The sequence below is a fragment of the Aegilops tauschii genome, chromosome 3 (assembly GCF_002575655.3).
Source record: "Aegilops tauschii subsp. strangulata cultivar AL8/78 chromosome 3, Aet v6.0, whole genome shotgun sequence".
NCBI lineage: Eukaryota > Viridiplantae > Streptophyta > Magnoliopsida > Poales > Poaceae > Aegilops > Aegilops tauschii.
In genome coordinates this window covers 236,015,644-236,034,080 of record NC_053037.3, presented here as the reverse complement: position 1 = coordinate 236,034,080, position 18,437 = coordinate 236,015,644, and the positions used below count along the sequence as shown (strand labels likewise).

General features: G+C 49.6%; 1 protein-coding gene across 1 annotated transcript in view; it reads right to left on the bottom strand.

The window, feature by feature from the left end:
- Positions 1-688: 688 nt before the first annotated feature.
- The window catches only part of LOC109757375 (CRS2-associated factor 1, chloroplastic), a 34,530-nt gene continuing 16,781 nt past the window's right edge, over positions 689-18,437 (bottom strand). The window contains exons 3-5 of the mRNA XM_040403781.3: positions 3,021-3,246; positions 2,270-2,397; positions 689-2,197 (exon numbers count right to left, since the gene is read on the bottom strand). Of these exons, the coding sequence (XP_040259715.1) occupies positions 1,199-2,197; positions 2,270-2,397; positions 3,021-3,246 (1,353 nt within the window). The 3' untranslated portion in view covers positions 689-1,198. The remainder of the gene's footprint in view (positions 2,198-2,269; positions 2,398-3,020; positions 3,247-18,437) is intronic.

The window sequence follows — 18,437 nt, the reverse complement described above, 5'->3', positions numbered from 1 at the left end:
GGGGATTTTCAACGATCAAGACCATCAAGTTGACCAAGAAGCGCGCCGCGAAGCCTCAGCGGCCTGCTAGGCTTGCTCGGCCTGAATGGGCCCAAGTTACCATGTCAACTACTTAAGCTAGAGAGCGCGTGTGTAAGAGGGTGCTTGGATTTAAGGGACTTATTTTAGGTTGACTAAAAATAGTCTCTTTAAAAGGCTAAAGTTCCAAGCACCCCTGACTAAAGAGGGGTTAAAACTAGTCTTGAGACTAAATTTTTTTAGTCAGGGGTACCCCTACTAAAATGTGGGTTAGTCCTTTCTCTTCTCACTTAACTCCTCTCCTTTAACACATGCGAGTTCTGGATTGGAGGGTTTACAGGATAATAAATGCTCATTAACTTGATTTTAGACTCTTTAGTATTTGGATCCAAGCATGGGTGAAGCTAGCAAATTTTAGTCCCACTACTTTTAGTCATGAGACCAAAAGGTATCCTAGCACCCTCTAAGGCAGGCAGGACAGAACGGCTGGAAGCCGAGGCACGGCTCGTGCGTGTAGCGTGGACGAGTTGTCAATCCCCTTCCTCCTCCTCCATTTCGAATTGTAGCTCGAGTTGCTGGTAATGTCGCCATGAAATACAATTGAGAGAGAATTGGCGCTAACAAAATTCTTCACCAAAATGTCAGAGAAGTGCACCGAAGCCAAAAGAGATCAAACGAACAAAAGCACCAAACACTAACAATAACTGATCAAATCTGCATGGAATCATCTACAAGAACAAAAACCGAAATTCCATAAGATCAAATACGTGGCCATCTCTGGCTCCCTACCGCTACCCGATAAGGCACCGTCACAGTGGGAAGAGAACAAGGGTAATTTTATTGTCACCAACATCACACCCTATGCCTAAATGTGGCCAGTGAAGAATACAAAAATCAGTTTCCTTCGATTTTGCCATTAAAATCCAACGCAATTGACTGAGTACTTCTAAACAATTCTTGAGTCTAAAAATTGAGGGGCAAGTTCAGTTTCCTTCGATTTTGCCATTGAAATCCAACGCAATCCAAGGCTGCTGGTTCATCTTCCTCCTCCCTCCAGCCGCTATCCTGCCCTGGCCTAACACGGCATGACATACATGCTCCATTGCACTCATTGACCATGTCAAAGTACAGGGTATGCATATTTTGCATGCCGTCATTGTTACTAAAAGAGCAGCCATATCTAAGCAAGTAACTTCGCTAGTTCATCCACTCTCAGTGTACCTCGTGGAACCACATCCGATAGAAACTCTTGTGCAAGATCATTTCTCTGCTTTCCCAATCGTCTGTCAACATCATATTTCCTTCCAACATCACTAGGTTCTTCATGTTCTATAGAATGCTTCTTTACTCTTACGCTCTTATCTGGCATGCTTTTCCGAAGGTCGGACTTCCTTCGTGCACTTTTGAAAAGTAGACCTCGTGGAGCTGTCTTTGCAAAGGCAACAGACTTTTGATAAATCACATCAGCATCAACAAACTCATTTTCATCCAAGACATTTGCCCTTCCAGTTAATGTGGCCTGTTCTAAAAGAAGTAACATCCCCTCCACACAGGATAACATTGCTGAATAACTCTTTACACCATCATGTCCATTCAAATCTTTACTAATTTTGCTCGTAGTCTCTAATTTGCTGACCACATCACTCCTGCTCGTCGGACAAATGGAAGTTTCTACCACATTTGGATATTGTTCAGACTTCCCAGAGTCAACAGGAGACCTTCGAACTGGATCTCCATTTTCACTGTTGCCTGATATGATACCTTGGCCATAAAACTGTGACGTAAGAGATGGAATCACTGTATCTGAAGTAGAAAGTTGTAATGGACCAACAACTGAGATTTCAGTTACAGCTACACTCTTAGAATTACACAATCCAAGGACTGTAAGTGGAGAACTTAGCACCATATCATTAGCAAGACTAGGATTCAAGGGATCTTCCAGAAAACGTTCACGTTCACTCAAGATGCTGTTGTAAACAGATGCTGCATTATTGACCACCTCGATAGAAGTCGGAACAGTTGCTGAATCATTTTCCATTTTATTCAATTTTTCTTCACCATTGAACGGATGTTGATCACTTACAACTTCTGGCAGAGGAAGAGATGATCTCCAATCATTTCCTCTCCACATCAGTATATGTTCAAACTCAAAAGACAGCAAGATACATGGAACTAGATCCTGCAAGGTACAGTTACTCATGCTTTGAACAAAACAACCATATAACAATACAATACAACAGATTAATCAAACCTTCAGTTTAGCTCCAATTTTTCTGCAATCACTTTTGTTTAGACTTGAGCAATCAACTCGGACAAGATCACATGCTTCAAATGCTTCTCTAACTTCCTTCACAAGGTTAGCATAAACACCATTTTTTCCTGTACAAAATTAAACGAATTGAGGACTCTGGTACGAGCAACAGGATATGGCCCAATGACTCAACCATACAATCGAAACGTGCAGATCAAAATGTTGTATATGGATATACGATATACACCGTACTAAGAAAATTCAGAAAAGCTGGAATAAGGCTATAGGAAATGGGGAAAAAAATCAGATATCATCCAGTTTTTTCGCCATACGTATGGCTGTAGGACCAAACCATAGCAAGTTAACCAGTTGAGGCAAAGCAAGTATGAGTGTCTACTCTACACTGAGTTTGGTCACAGGCATTACATCTTTAATTGTTTTTTAACATAAGTACAACGTAGAAGGTAGAACCAAAAAAAGGGCATACTTTGGCCTTGTTTAAGAGATCTTCTTTTCTTATCTATTTTTTGAACAATGAATAATATATCATGCAACATGCATCAACTTGTCGTATTAGAGTAATTGACTGGTACATTTTATAAGCCATGCAACATGCATCAACTTGTGATTTCGGATTTCTTTCGCCTTTTTTGCGAGAGGGCTCTTCTTTCTCCTTACTATGTTATCTACTGAGCATCCAATGTTTAAAGTATGGTTCAAAGCAACATACATGGAAAATAAACATCTTTACCAAGTTTGCAAATTGGTGTTAATTGACGCCCTCTCTTGCGCATTTGTGTTGCCTCGTCTGAAGTTAAGCCATCCGGCACCGTTTTGACCAGGCGAGGGTACATCGGTGCTGCAGGTCTCCAGAGCATAAGTGGAAAAACTGGGCGAGTCCTGTAATTATAGTTTCTGCCACGAAAGAGAAATATAACACCCCCTTGACGGTGAATTACTTTTCCTCCAACTTTTTCCTGCTCAAGTATGTGGTGTAACTTATGAGAAAGTAATCAGCAGACAAGCTGCTACCAGAAAGTGAAGAGGACAACAAAAACAGAAACTACATAAACGAGTTTAACTAACACAACTTTTACATTAATTCATTTAAAATGGCGAACTAGTTTACTGGTGCACTAAAAAATAAGAGTGCAATTCCTCTCCGAGCTAGAAGAGGAAGTGGAATCAGTATTGACACCCATAGTAATGGGTGGAAACTTTAACTTGGTCCACGAGAATGCGGATAAAAGCGAACATCTACTCCGCGTCTGGGGCGCCAAAAGGGGAAGGGGCGCCAGACCGTTCAAAGCTGACATGCTCCAAGAGATCTAGTTGGACCAAAAGATCGATGCGTCCGGTCTCTCATAGAGAATGGGCTCATTGATATGCGCTTGAAGACCAATCCTTTTGTACAAAGAGGAAGTTTACTGGTGCCAACGGGGATGTCAGAAGTGGTTGCAACTGAACAATCTTGAGAAGGAGCATAAACTGATGTTTTCTGAGATGAACCAACTTTACAACATGATTAAGGTCAAGGTCAATCAACATGCCAGTGAAGAAGCACTCAAGCGCTCTTGGCTTCTTCTGAAGAAGCATTACACAGTTGAAGAACTGGATGCGCCTCCTTCAACTTCTTCACCGCCCGGCGCCAGGGACGACTAGTGCCTATGTCCTCATCTTATTGGTTAGCTTTGATGCCAAAGGGGGAGAACATAATGATTAGAAGCTTCAAGATGTATTTGGGAGGGCAACCTAAGTTGATATACGGTTCTTAGTTCCTCTGATGATTCATGTATGATTTGTAAACTCCAAGTCTCTGATATTGTGCTACAATATGTGTGACGTGCTTATTCATATGCATGTTGCCAATTCTTCAAGATCACATATGTGCATTGTTGTTTCTTCCTTCTTATTCATACCCAATGCACTCCCAGATTCTGTAAGTGCATCTACTGCCCCCTAGAGGGTTTTCGATGATTAATGACAAAATAGTTAAGGAACTAATGTGTTTGTGAGTATACACAGGTGAAAGTCCCTGAGGATTTGGTTTAACATGAGAGTTATGACCCTGAAAATTTGTGATGACAATGAATACTTTGGGATTGCCTGTTCGAGAAACAATCAGCTCGCAGAGAGGATAATGAAGCGTAGTGAAGACTGTTTTTTCTAGTTTCATTTTCTTCTATTTGTGTCATAGGGCAAACCGTACTATTAAGGGAGTCTAAGTGAAAGTTGAGATCTAGGTCTTTGATGTATGCTTAATCCAAACATCTTCAAGTGAAGACTTGGAAATCTCTTCGTGCGCCGTGATTTTCTCTGTGAGTCCGAGACGATGTTCTTCAGGACTCCGAAGAAGAATCAGGTGCAGTTGAGTCGACTTGACTTGTGCTGCAAGTAAGTCACAGGCCGCTTTTAAAATCCGACAATAACTCCATGTGTCGGTTTTCTGTTAGGTGGCAAGTACCCATGTTAGTCATTGCAAACCTTGGCATTGCGCCAACTATAAATAGCCACCCCACTTCAACTTTAGATGATTGGCTGCTCCAGAAAGAATTGACAAGAGTTTGTCAGACCAACCAATCCTCTCGAAAGAGATTGAGAGAATCCTAAGGGAGGAAAAACCCCCAGAGCCTAAAATCTGCTAAGTGATTGAGCATCACTGAAGAACTAGTCGAAACTTAACTTAACCTATTACTCTTGTGGGCTATGCATCCACTAGACGGTTAGGTGTCAATTCTGAGCTCTAAGAGTAACTGTGGACGACCGAAGAACAAGTCTGTGAAGGTCCTGGAGATCTACCTCGAAGATCTTGGGCGAAGTCTAAGTGACTTTAGCTCAAGGAGAATAGGATAAAGGCTTTGCCTTCTGAACTAAACCTCGGCCTCTCCAACCAGACATAGAGTTGTGCCAGCAGTTAATACCTTGGTAGGCTGGGAACTGGTCTTGGACGAGGAAAATGAGGCTCTCATGCTTCCCTTCTCCAAGGAAGAAATTGAGTCGGCATTGCACTCCGTGAAACTGATACAATACAACGCCAAGACCGGACAGGTTACAGGTTAAAAAGCTCTGGGGAACAATTAAGGACATAGTTTGCGCGATTGTGAATGATTCCGTGCTTGGGATGGTCGACATTGCTGCTCCCGATGTTCAAGGGGGTGACTGTACTACGAAATTTCGCCCTAAACGTAATGTTCAAGTTGGTTGCTAAGTACTACACTAACAGACTGGCTCACTTAGCTCATCACATCGTCAAAAGCTGCCAATCTGCATCTATTAAGAGTAGGCATATTTTGGAATTAGTTCTCTCCCTCTATGAAATAGTGTGTGACGTGAGTTAGGAAACAACCAGCGGTCCTACTTAAACTTGAGCTCAATAAGCCCTATGACTAGGTGGACCGGGTGAGCTGGTGTTTCTCCTGCGGGAAGTGCCCGTGAGAAAGGGTTTTCATGCAGCATGGATTCACCACATTTTGCACTTCGTTTGGGTGGGGTGGGGGGCCTTTAGGAACAGAAGAGATTTGCACTAAGGCGGCCTGCTTTCAGCCCCACAATGTTTGATATTGTGGCCCAAGCGGTTGCTTCGATGCTCGATAAGGCATGTCACATTAAGAGTGGTGCCGCAATTCATCCCGGGGAGTTACCCAACTCCAATAGGCAAACAACCCCATGTTGTTGTTTCACCCAGACCAACATAGCATTGCCACCGTCAAGCTCCTTTTAAGTTTGAAGGTAATGTCCGATATGAAAATCAATTTCTTTCTGGGTTTTGCTTCGGTACCCCCCCCCCCCAAAAAAATTTGCACGGATCTTCAAGTTATTTTTAAAGGCTATCGCCTCCGGGTGCCTCTGACATCCGCCAGTTCCGGCCTATCACTGTGATCAATGTGATATTCCGGATCTTGGCCAAAGGGTACGCCAATAGGGTGACCCTTTTAGCTGACACCATCACTCACCCCAACCAATCCGCCTTCATTCAAGGGCGGTTTATTCTGGATGGAGTTTTGGTTTTCCACGAGGTCCTTCATGAAGTCCGGTCCAAGCACCACCGAGCTGTCTTCCTGAAGCTTGACTTCCATAAGGCCTACGATACGGTGCCCTGGCCCTTCCTTCGGGAAGTCTTACTCCGCAAGGGTTTCGACGACCGGTGGGTGACCAGAGTTATGCAACTCGTCTCTTGCGGCCAGACCGCGGTTAGCATTAATAGTGAGGTTGGGCCATTCTTCCCCACTCTTTGTGGGGTTCGCCAGGGCGACCCGTTCTCCCCGTTTCTGTTTAACATGGTGGTCGATGCCCTTGCGGTCATCCTGGATAAGGCCAAATCTGCTGGCCATATCCACAGCATTGTTCCTCACCTAGTAGGAGGGGGAGGGATCTCCCTCCTACAATATGCAGACGACACCATAATAATGGTGGAGGGCTCCGCGACCGACATAGCCAACCTGAAGTTTCTCCTCCTATGCTTCCAACAGATGTCCGGGTTCAGTATCAACTTCTAAGAGCAAAGTGATGATCCTTGGCTATCCTCCGGACGAGGCCTAGGCCATAGCTGATCAGCTGAAGTACTGCTTGGGTACTTTTCCCACGACTTATTTGGGGATACCCATTAGTGACTCGCGACTCACCGTGGCTGACCTCCGCCCGACAGTGACCCGGATGCAGCACCGGGTCGAGCCCTGGAAGGGGAGGTGGCTCTCGAAGGCGGCCCGGGTAATCCTCATCAACTCCTCGCTTGCCAGCCTCCTATGGTTCCTCATGAGCTTCTACAGCCTGCATGAGACGCTCCATCACGAGATCGCCAAATACCAGTCCAGGTTTTTCTGGGCAGGCGAGGGTGACAAGCAGAAATACCATATGGTGAGCTGGCCCGACATTTGCAAACCCAAGGACCAGGTGGTCTAGGGATCTTGTCTTCTCGGCGCATGAACATTGCTCTCCTGACCCATTGGCTCTGGCGTATCGCCAATGGGGAGGGAGGCCTCTGGCTTACTATCACCCGAAACAAGTACCTTCGGGGCCAACCCCTAGCTTTCTGTCAGCGTTCGGGTGGCTCCCAGTTCTGGCAGGCTGTGATTCAGCTATTACCCGTGCTCCGCATCGGCACGTCCATCTCGGTTGGCTCCGGGTCCTCGACCCTGTTCTGGTTCGACCGCTGGTTAGGGGACTCCCCACTGGCCGCTCAATTCCCGGATCTATTCGCCATAGCGGTCGACCCTCGGGTCTCGTCGAGACGGCCCTTATTGACTTAGGGCGTCTCGCTTTCCGGCGCCCCTTTGGCCCCCTTGAGGATGCCGCGTGGGACTCCCTCCTCCAGGATATCGCTCTTCTTCCGATGGACGTCGAGGGTGCCCCTGACTCCATCTCTTGGCATCTAGAGCCATCCGGCCGCTTCTCCACTAAGTCCTTATACGCGGCCATCGCCCCCTCGTCGGCCCCTGAGCCCTTTAGCCTGATCTGGGACATTCGCCTCCCCCTGAAGATCAGGATCTTCTTGTGGCAGTGGATCCGGGGACGCCTTCCCTCTGGGATAGAGGTCCTCAAGCGTAACAGGAGATGGGATGTGTCCCTTGTGAGGCACGGTGGAGGATACTAACCACATCTTCTTCTCCTGCTCAACAGCCCAATTACCGTGGTCCTGCTTTCGCGAGACAGTCGGTGGGCAGTGGTGCAACACCAACTTCCCCGACCTGCTTGCGGAGATCCACGCCGCCCCTCCTCGCTACCGCCATATTAGATGGCTATGCGTTGGGGTCCTCGCCTGGACGCTTTGGACCATCCGCAAGAAGCTTGTTATTCAGAAAGTGCCTCTTCGACGTGCGACTGACGCAATCTTCAAAATGTGTGGTTACTTGCAGCTCTGGCGGCCGCTTAGCCGCCCCCAGGATCAGGACGCCATCAACACCCTCCTTGCCGACCTTCGCTCGATGGCCTTCCGCGTGGCGCCACCGCTGCCGCCCCCTCCTCCGGAGCCCGATTAAACCTGCTGCACGGGTTGCTATTTGTGTGTGTGTTGTTTTGTTTCCAGGGCTTGTTGAGTTGTGCCCTCAGCATTAACCCTTTACTCTTGTTGGTTGTGAGACGTGTGTGTGTGTGTTTGTGTGAATCTTGTTGGACGTTTGGCTCGGGCGGTTTGCTTTATAATATAAAGCGGGGCGAAAGCCTTTTTGGGTAAAGGCTATCGCCGTATTAGCCTGTAGATCAAACGTATTGAGTACATTGATTTGGATACAAAAGACTATATTACCCGTTTTTGTTGAAGGGGTACCTTCTAATCTCCACCTTTAATCTGCATCGATGTCCGTAAAATTTTCTAGGGGAGGTGTACCGAAGGAAAGTTCTTTCTACAAACGTAAGGTGGTCGCCATGGGGATGCACGAGGGCGAAGATCGCATGGTGGCCAATCTTCTGAATAGTAACTTGGCAGCCTTCCTGATCTTGTACCGGTTTGCAATTAGTGATAGAAATCTAAGCATAGCGGAATGGGATCAGTTGGGTGTCAAGGTTGCCAAGAGGGTGGAACCTTGGCAAGGCAAATTCATGCCTTCGGGCGGAAGATTGGCTTTAGCGAATGTGTATTTATCGGTGATTCCCTCTTTCACTATGGAGTTGATAGCAAACTTTGATAAGGTGCGTGCGTGATTTTTTTGGGAAGGGGAAGGTAACAAACACAAATACCATATAATCAGATGGGTCGATATTTGTAAACCGAAAGCCAAGGGAGGCCTCAGGGTGATGAACTTAGAAATTACAAATGTGTCAATTTTATTAGCTCAAAAAGAAGTTGTCGGCCCAGTGGGAACCATGGTACCACGGCCCATCTGCCTCTGGCCCAGAGGACAACACTGGGGCCGGCCCAGGAAAGATGGCCCTGCCTCGGCTGCTCCTAAGGGAGTCGCCTCGCGAGTGCGAGCCTAGCAAAGCCCCTCGTCGCCAGGCCAAGCCCTGCCGAGGCCGCCAAGCACCAGGTTGCCTCACGAGGCCGCTTCACGAGGCATGACGTACGGCGCCAGCTGCGGGGCTCCAGGCTCATCACATTGGTGACGTCCCGCTGTCAGGGTAAAGGCAGCAAGGCACGGCTCAGACGGGTTTCCATTTTGATGACAAGGGAGCAGCGGCGTCTGCCTCCCGCAAAGCAAGTCCCAAAGCATTTCCTCTTTGGTGTAGGGGGATCAGAACGGATCGGTGCGCCAGGGCGGAGGTCATCGCCGAGCCCACCAGTGCGTCAGGAAGACCGCTTTATCAGGCGGAGACCGCCTTTAGTCAGGATAAGCCTGGGCATCTGTCCCCTATTGAATTGCCGCCCTGTGGCCACCCTTTAAAAAAAGGGCAACCCGGTGCATGTAGCTCCCGCTTGCGCAGGGTCCAGGGAAGGGTCCGACCACTTTGGGTCTATTGTACGCAGCCTTTCCCTACATTTCTGCAAGAGGCTGTTTCCAGGACTTGAACCCATGACCTCATGGTCACAAGGCAGCAGCTTTACCGCTGCGCCAAGGCTCCCCTTCCCGCTCATATTTTCGGGGAAGAGGATCAAGGCACTACAAAAGGGGCAGGGCCGCTTCCATGTAAGGGGATCGAGCCATTCTCCCCCACACCTCGTGTACCTTGAGCCACAAGCTCTCCATTACAGAGCAATCCAACACAGGCAGGAGTAGGGTATTACACCGCACGGTGGCCCAAACCTGGGGAGCTCGCGCGTCCCCTTCATGTCCGGTGTGAGTGAGTGTGCTCGTCTTGATCTCACCGTAGTTGTCGTCGGGTCATAGGTCGCCAAGTAAAGCCCTCCAGAGTTCGAACCCTAGTTGTTGGAGAAGTTTGATGAGGACATCAATACCATTGTTACACCCACAACCCCTACTGTTACATATACTGGACCAATTACTAGAGCTCGCGCACGCCAATTAAATTACCAGGTACTTTCGTTTCTTGGTAATGATTCTAATGTTCATGAGAATATGATGCTGCCTAAATTGGATACATTTGTTTTGCTTACAAATGAAGGGCCTAGCTTGGAGAAGGATGAACATTGGAGCAAGGGGAACAAGAACGGAGTTACAAGTGATGATTTCAGGACTTTGAAGCCACCATAAGGAGTGCATGAAGCCTTGGACGAAATATACAAGATGCCACTTCATAAATTTCGTCCAGAGGCTATTCTAGGTGCTGCGTCACCTTATTATTGGGCCAGGCCCATGTAATTTCGAAATACATAAGTATAGGCTGTTTTTAGAGTCCGTACGTGTGGGGAAACAAGAGATAGGGTTGGTTTCGGACCCCTTCCCCAAGGGCCACGAAATTTAATACTTTTTGTCCTAACTAGCAGAGTTAGGTATGATACACTGCATGCTATCAAATCATCTTGTAATTCCCTTTTTGCCACTGTGGTCACCCCTTGAGCTATAAAAGGAGGGTCAGGGCAACCTTTACGAGGGTTCGAACCCATTCAAACCCCTAGCACACTTGCTCATGTAACTGCCTTCTCCTAGCACCTTGCCGGGGGAGAGCGCTCCGTGTACTTGTGCTCCACACACTTTCAACACAACAAAAGCAGGAGTAGGGTGTTACATCTCAAAGGTGGCCCGAACCTGGGTAAAGATCCTTGTGCTTTCTGTTGTTCCTGCTCTTTGCGTTTAGTGCATTCCCCTCGCTGAACCACAAAAGGGCTAAACCACCTCATAGAGAGCCGTTCCACACCGGCATCTATGGCGCGCCAGGTAGGGGATTCACTGGCATGAACCTAGTCAGCAGACAGCGCGTCGATTTCATTGAATTTCATCACCATCTTCATCATCCATGGCGCCCAAGAAGGGTCCCATGGCGACAAAGCCTTCCATGTCCAAACTTCCTTCACACGCGTCCGCGGGCGGCGCAGGCGGCCCACCACCGCGGACGGCGCAAACGTCGCAGTGGGCACGACCGTTGCAGGCGGCGCAGTCGTTGTTCCCGCTGCGGCGAGAGCGGGCGGTGGAGACGCTTACCTTTTGCGACCCTCCGGCGAGAACAACAATAGCGCGGGCAATGCGGGCACGCGGGTCCCGCCTCCCCAGCGCGACGGCGAGTGCAGCCACCGGAGCAACACCGTCCGGTCGGGCGCGAACGAAGACCACCCCGTTGCGGCTACCACAGTGGCGGCGAGGGGAGCGACATCACAACACATGCCGCGCCCGTCGCGGGATGGGCATGCCGTGCCCCCAAGCGGCGCTGTTGATCATGCACAACGGCGTTCACACGGCAAGACGCCTATCGATCAGGCCCAAGATCATCAGGCACCGCTCCCGCCATGCCAACCTGTTGCCGCTCCCGCGGTCCCGCGGCAAGGTCGCAACGGTGCTCCTGCTGGCTCTGTCAGGAGTCGAGCGACGTCGCGGTCTTCGCACTCCAATTACTTATGTACTAACGCATGATGTATTGTGGTTACATTTTGTTTGAATGAAACGACTAACATGCTGCCAAGGTCTCTACACCACTCCTTTCTTTTCTTTCTTGTTCTCAAAGACAGAAGGATTCCTCACGTACATGTTTCCCGGGGAGGATGATGGAGTACCATCTCATATGGCGTTTGGCATCCGTTTCATACGACAAGAAGTACAGCAAAGAAAGATAAGTTGAAAGACAACTGAAAATTTTCTTTGTTACATCTTGGAATTTCCCTTGGTTCGGGTTTATACATGTATGAAAAACCTGCACGCAAAGGAATCTTGTCGTGTTTCATTCGCGCTCTTATTCTTGCCTCGAGTCGGCTCGGCGGGATTATTTGTAGCCACATTGAGACCGAAAGTTGCCTTGTCGGATACCTTACACCCAGCAGGCTGCTAAGGGCCACTCCTTCAAAGCGCTCATAGCAAGTATGCGTTCGGCAAGTTTCCAAACTGCGTAGGGTGTTGGATTCGAATCATACAAGGATAAGCACGGATAAAGGGGGCAATACATGTTTATTTGAGCACGGCAAGTGTTACATATTTGTTGAAAAAGAAAAGTGCTCGTTAATATTTCCTTTAGCCCTTTCTTTTCAGGGTTTACATCAAGTGCAACCCAGGGCAAAAGGGGCGCCTAGGCGAAGCGCTTCCGGCAGACCACTCTGCCGGTGTCCAGTTGCAGATGATGGTGCTGCCGTTGCTCAGCTGGAGATGATGGCGCTGCCGACGTTCAGCTGGAGTCCGAGTCGTCGTCTTCAGACTTGACGCTCGGGGACTCGTCGTCGTCGTCTTCACCATCGTCCTCCTCGAGCGACAAACGCTCGGGGACTCGTCGTCGTCGTCTTCACCATCGTCCTCCTCGTCGTTGTTGGTCGACCTCTCCGCGCGGCACTCCATGCGAGCACCTGAAGCCCTGAAGAACTTCACGAAGAGCGTACCGGACACCACCAACTCGACGATCACCCACACGACGCCATTGCAGCAGCCGTTCACAGGTAGCCACAGGCCGAGCGGCTGGTCAACCTCCATTACCCTGGCGAAGGGACGAGGGAGCCGCAGCCGGCTTCGTGGTGGGTCGCACAGCTCGACGACGAACTCGAGCGCCGTATCCTCCGTATGGCCTTCTGCCGGGGACGGAGCATTTGGAGGTGGAACAACGAGCGCCCTGCTCCGTTCACCCCGACCACGACCTACAGCCCCGGCCCGCGCACTGGAGCAGGCCTCTGCAACCGCGGCCGAGGCAAGGGTTTGTTGCTGAGGAGAAGCTCTCGCTGTGACGTCGGAAGCACGGGCTCAACCTCTCCCTCTCGCCATGGTGGGAGCAAATGCTGGGAAAATGGAGGAAGGGGAGGTGGATGAGCATCGCCTCCCGCAGTCCCCCTCTTTCTAGGGAGAGGCACGAAGGCTGGCTCTCCACTATCCTAGGGCAACCGCCCCGCTTCACCAATCCCATGCCCTGCATTCCTGGCGAGCGCATTACTCCATGAACCGCCCAATCTCGCCAATCCGGCGTCCTGACCCCCTGATTCAAAGCACTAACTCCACGACCGCCCCTCTGCACCAATCCCACGTTGCGCGCCTAATCCGCGTCATGGGGGGCCGCAGTAAAAGGGGGAGTGATGACAAAAATGGCAGTTACACCAAGCCACGCGTGATCGTGGGCCTGCCCGGGCTAAACTTAGTCGCGACCCGTGTACGTACGCACCCCTGATTTCTGACACAGACGTTGGACGCCGCCTGGACGACAAAGATGCCAGAGGAAGAACTGGGGGCTGGCTCAAATTCAAATTAATGAAGAAGCAAAGAAGATCTCAAAGGCACAGGTATCATTTTCTATAAAATTAACACTGCTTGTCTGTGCATTGTTTGGGCCTAGCCCAACGATGCCCGGCAGCACGTGCGGCCTACTCCCAGGGGCTCCTGTCGGTGTATTAAACACGGGTGTTTAGTACTGAAAGCACATGTGCTCCTTGGGTGATTTTGGTAATTAATGTCAACATATCTCTTGTTGGACTAATATTTTCATCTAGTATATTTCAGAAAGTTCAACAAAGGCGTGGCATGGACAAGAGGATGTGGAACCCCTTCAAGATGCTAAGGACAAAGATTGGCAAGAGCTCAAGACTCTACATTTTCATTTTAGTGATCCAAGATCACATTGAGTCCATAGGAAAGCCAATACTATTAAAAGGGGATTAGGTGTTGCTTAATGGCTTGCTTGCTCAAAGTGCTTAGTGATATGCTCCAAAGCCCTCAACCACTTTCTCATTTCCACATATGTCCTAAACCTAAAGTCAAACTCGGCCCCACCGATTTGATCTATCCGGCGCCGCCGAGTTCACTTGACATAGCCACTGCCAGAAACCCTAACCAGTTCAGTCTCACCGATGGGATCTCGGTCTCACCGAGATGGGCTTGCAAACTCTCTGTTGCCTGTTGCAACTATTTCGGTCTCACCGAGATATGCAGTCGGTCCCACCTAAATTGCTTGACCAACTCTCTGTTTGCTCATTACCAAAATCGTTCTCACCGAGTTTGTGTAATCGGTCAAACCAAGTTGAGGTTTTACCCTAACCCTAGCACATCGGTCCCACCGAGTTGATCATGTCGGTCCCACCGAAAAGTCTAACGTTCACATTTTGAACTAATTCGGTCTGACCGAGTTCCACTATTCGGTCCCATCGAGTTTGGTAAATTGTGTGTAACGGCTAGATTTTGTGTGGAGGCTATATATACCCCTCCACCCTTCCTCCATTCGTGGAGAGAGCCATCAGAACGTGCCTACACTTCCAGCATTCATTTTCTGAAAGAGAACCACCTACTCATGTGTTGAGACCAAGATATTCCAATCCAACCACAAGAATCTTGATCTCTAGCCTTCCCCAAATTGCTTTCCACTCAAATCATCTTTCCACCATATCCAATTGAGAGAGAGTTGAGTGTTGGGGAGACTATCATTTGAAGCACAAGAGCAAGGAGTTCATCATCAACACACCGTCTATTACCTTTTGAAGAGTGGTGTCCCATAGATTGGTTAGGTGTTACTTGGGAGCCTCCGTCAAGATTGTGGAGTTGAACCAAGTTGTTTGTACGGGCAAGAAGATTGCCTACTTCGTGAAGATCTACCCTAGTGAGGCAAGTCCTTCGTGGGCGTGGGATAGACAAGGTTGTTTCTTCATGGACCCTTCGTGGGTGGAGCCCTCCGTGGACTCGCGCAACCGTTACCCTTCGTGGGTTGAAGTCTCCACCAACGTGGATGTACGATAGCACCACCTATCGGAACCACGCCAAAAATCTCCGTGTCTCCAATTGCGTTTGCACACTCCAATCTCATCCCTTTACTTTCTTGCAACTTGCAGGCTTTACTTTCCGCTGCTCATATACTCTTGCCATGCTTGCTTGAAATGTATTGTGATTGTTTAAACTTGTGCTAAAACTCCACCTTAACTTTAAGAATTTAAAAACTGCTACTTTTCTTTGTCGAGGGTCTAATCACCCCGCTCTAGACACCTCTTCTCAATCCTTTCAATTGGTATCAGAGCACTGGTCTCCATTGCTTTGGTTTAATCACCATTGGAGGAAGATGGATGAGTCTACGTTGGGGAGTCTTAGACGTAAAGTGCCTATACTTGATGGAGAGTTCTTTCATGAGTAAAAAATGAGATGCTTGAGATTTTCAATGAATATCACTTGAACAAGTACATTACTACCCCTTGTGCGCCCCTTGTTGATCCTTTGCATCCTACTCCCGATGAGTCTCTTGACATGATCCGTAATCTTAGAACTGTCAATCTTATCACTAGAGGTTTGCCTAGAAATTTGATTGTTTGCTTGCCTACTCTTGATTGTGCTTACACCATATGGATATTTCTTGAGGAACGATTTCCTAACTATTCCTTGCTAAATCTAGATGTGATTCTTCATAAGTCTATTGCCTTAAGTAAGATGAATTCCAATGATCCTAAGTTTGGTGATTGTTTGTGTTAGAGTTATAATATAAGTCATGTACCCCTTTGTATTTATCCCGTTGTATAAGGGGTTTCCTGCATATGTTCCACACCTGTACATGTATATATATCGGCCTATGGCCTCATGGGAATACAAGTTGCTTATTCCTAACATGGTATTAGAGCTTTAGGTCTCTTTTTCGCACGCGCAACTCGTGCTCCGATCCCATCTCGCCGCCGCCGCGTCTTCTCTTCGCCAGGCGCCGTTCCCTCCCGCCCAGGCGCCGCTCCTGCCCGGCGCCGTTCCCGTCGTCCGCTCCTCCCGCAGGCGCTCCCGCTCGACGCTCCCTCCCGCTCCCGCGGAGTCGGCCGCCGCTGCTCCCGCTCGCAGTCGTCGTCGACCGCGGCTGCTCCCGCCCGAAGCTCCTCCCGCAGGCTCGCCGTTCCTTCCCGCCCCGCGCCGCTCCCGCCAGGACGCCGCTCCCGCCCAGGCGCCGTCGCCCGGCTCGCGTTTGCCCGGCCCGGCTCGCGTTCGCCAGTCCCGCCAGGTTCGCAGCCGCGCCTCCTGCTCTCAGGCGCTGGTTCTGCTACCTGTGCGCCCCAGCTCCACTCCCCGCGGCGCCGTTCGCTCCCGTCTGCTCGTCCGCCTGCCGTCTCGGATTCTGCTGATTTCGGGTCTCTCCAAAAAAAAAATGTCTGCTGCATCGGGCTATGTTGCTGTCCCTCGCTGCCCGGTGATTACTGACGGAGTTTTCAGTGTTTGCTCTACTGACCCCGTCTCGCACATGTGCCTTTCTTCCGCGCTTGGTGCTCGTTCGTCTATGCTATCGTCCCCTGTGGCGACTCTCGCACGTGGTGATTGTCGCTCTACATCGACTCCTCCTGCGACTTTCATCGGTGATTATCGTTCTACACCGGCTCCTCTCACGGCCCCCATCGGATGTGTTGATGCATGACTCTATTGACCCGCGTCTTCCTTTGGCGCTTGGGGCTTGTCTGCATGTGCCCTCGTCTCCGTCACCGGCCTCTATGGATGATGTTGATTATGCTATGTCGCCTCCTCTGGCGGTTTCCACAGGCGGTGGTGGGCCTGGTGGCCGCTCCTCTCCCAGTGCTACTGCGTCATCTACTCCAGCTATGTACTTCACCGAGCAGGAGATTGTGGGACTTCGTGGTCTGCTCACTGCCTCCGGCTCTTCATTGCCGGGTGCATCTGCGTCGACCTCTTCAGTTGAGCTCCTGACTGAGCAGGAGATTACGCGCCTTCGGTGCTTGCTCGCCGCATGCTCTGGTTCTTCACCGACGGGTTCTGCTGGTTCTGCTACTGACTCCTCTGGCATTGTGAGACCACCTTCACCACAGTCAGGTACATCTCCATGGATTCTTGATACTGGAGCATCTTTTCATATGACTCATGATTCATCCACCTTGTCTTCTACTCGTGCTCTTGATTCTCCTATTCATGTTCTTACTGCTGATGGTACCTCCCTCCCGGTTAATGGTCGAGGCATTCTTAGCACCTCATCTTTTCATGTTCCTGATGTTGCTCATGTTCCTCGACTTACCATGCAGCTCCTTTCTGGTGGTCAGATTGTTGACTCCGGTTGTCGGGTGATTCTAGACTTTGACTCTTGTTCTGTTCTGGACCGTCACACTGGTGCTCTCCTTGGTGCTGGTCCCCGACACCGTGACTCTCAGGGTCTCTGGGAGCTTGACTGGCTTCACCTTCCCTCCGCTGCCACCGCCGCTAGTCTTTCCCCCTCTGTTGCCTTGTCTACTAGCTCTTTTCAGCAGTGGCATCATCGCCTTGGTCACTTGTGTGGCTCTCGTCTCTCATCCTTAGTTCGACGTGGTCTTCTTGGATCTGTCTCCGGCGGTGTGTCTTTAGACTGTCAGGGTTGTCGGCTTGGTAAACAGGTCCAGTTACCTTATCCTCATAGTGACACTATGTCTCAGCATCCTTTTGACCTGGTTCACTCCGATGTCTGGGGTCCAGCTCCCTTTGCCTCGAAAGGAGGTCATCGCTACTATATTATTTTTATAGATGATTTCTCTCGATACACCTGGATATATTTTATGTCTTCTCGTAGTGAGGTGTTAAACATCTATAAGCGTTTTGCTGCCATGGTTCACACTCAGTTCTCTACTCCTATTCGTGTTTTCCGCGCTGACTCTGCTGGAGAGTATATCTCCAAGATGTTGCGTGGAGTCCTTGCTGAGCAGGGTACTCTTGCCCAGTTCTCTTGTCCTGGTGCTCATGCTCAGAATGGCGTGTCTGAGCGCAAGCATCGTCACCTTCTTGAGACGGCTCGTGCGATGATGATCGCCGCCTCTCTTCCGCCTCATTTTTGGGCCGAGGCTATCTCCACTTCCGCCTATCTCATCAACCTTCAGCCGTCCGCTGCTTTGCAGGGTGGCGTTCCTTTTGAGCGTCTTTTTGATCGTTCTCCCGATTATTCGATGCTTCGCTTGTTTGGTTGTGTTTGCTATGTTCTTCTTGCCTCTCGCGAACGCACCAAACTGACCGCTCAGTCTGTTGAGTGTGTCTTCTTAGGCTACAGTGATGAGCATAAGGGCTATCGTTGTTGGGATCCTATCGGTCGTCGGATGCGTATCTCTCGCGACGTGACTTTTGATGAGTCTCGTCCTTTCTACCCACGCCCATCTTCTTCGATTTTTTCGATGGAGGATATCTCTTTTCTCACTTTTCCTGACTCGCCTATCACCCCCGTTGCGCCTGTGCCTATTCGTTCCACTCCCTCTGCTTCTCCACCTCTAGTTGATTTGCAGCAACCATCTTCTCCGGTCTCC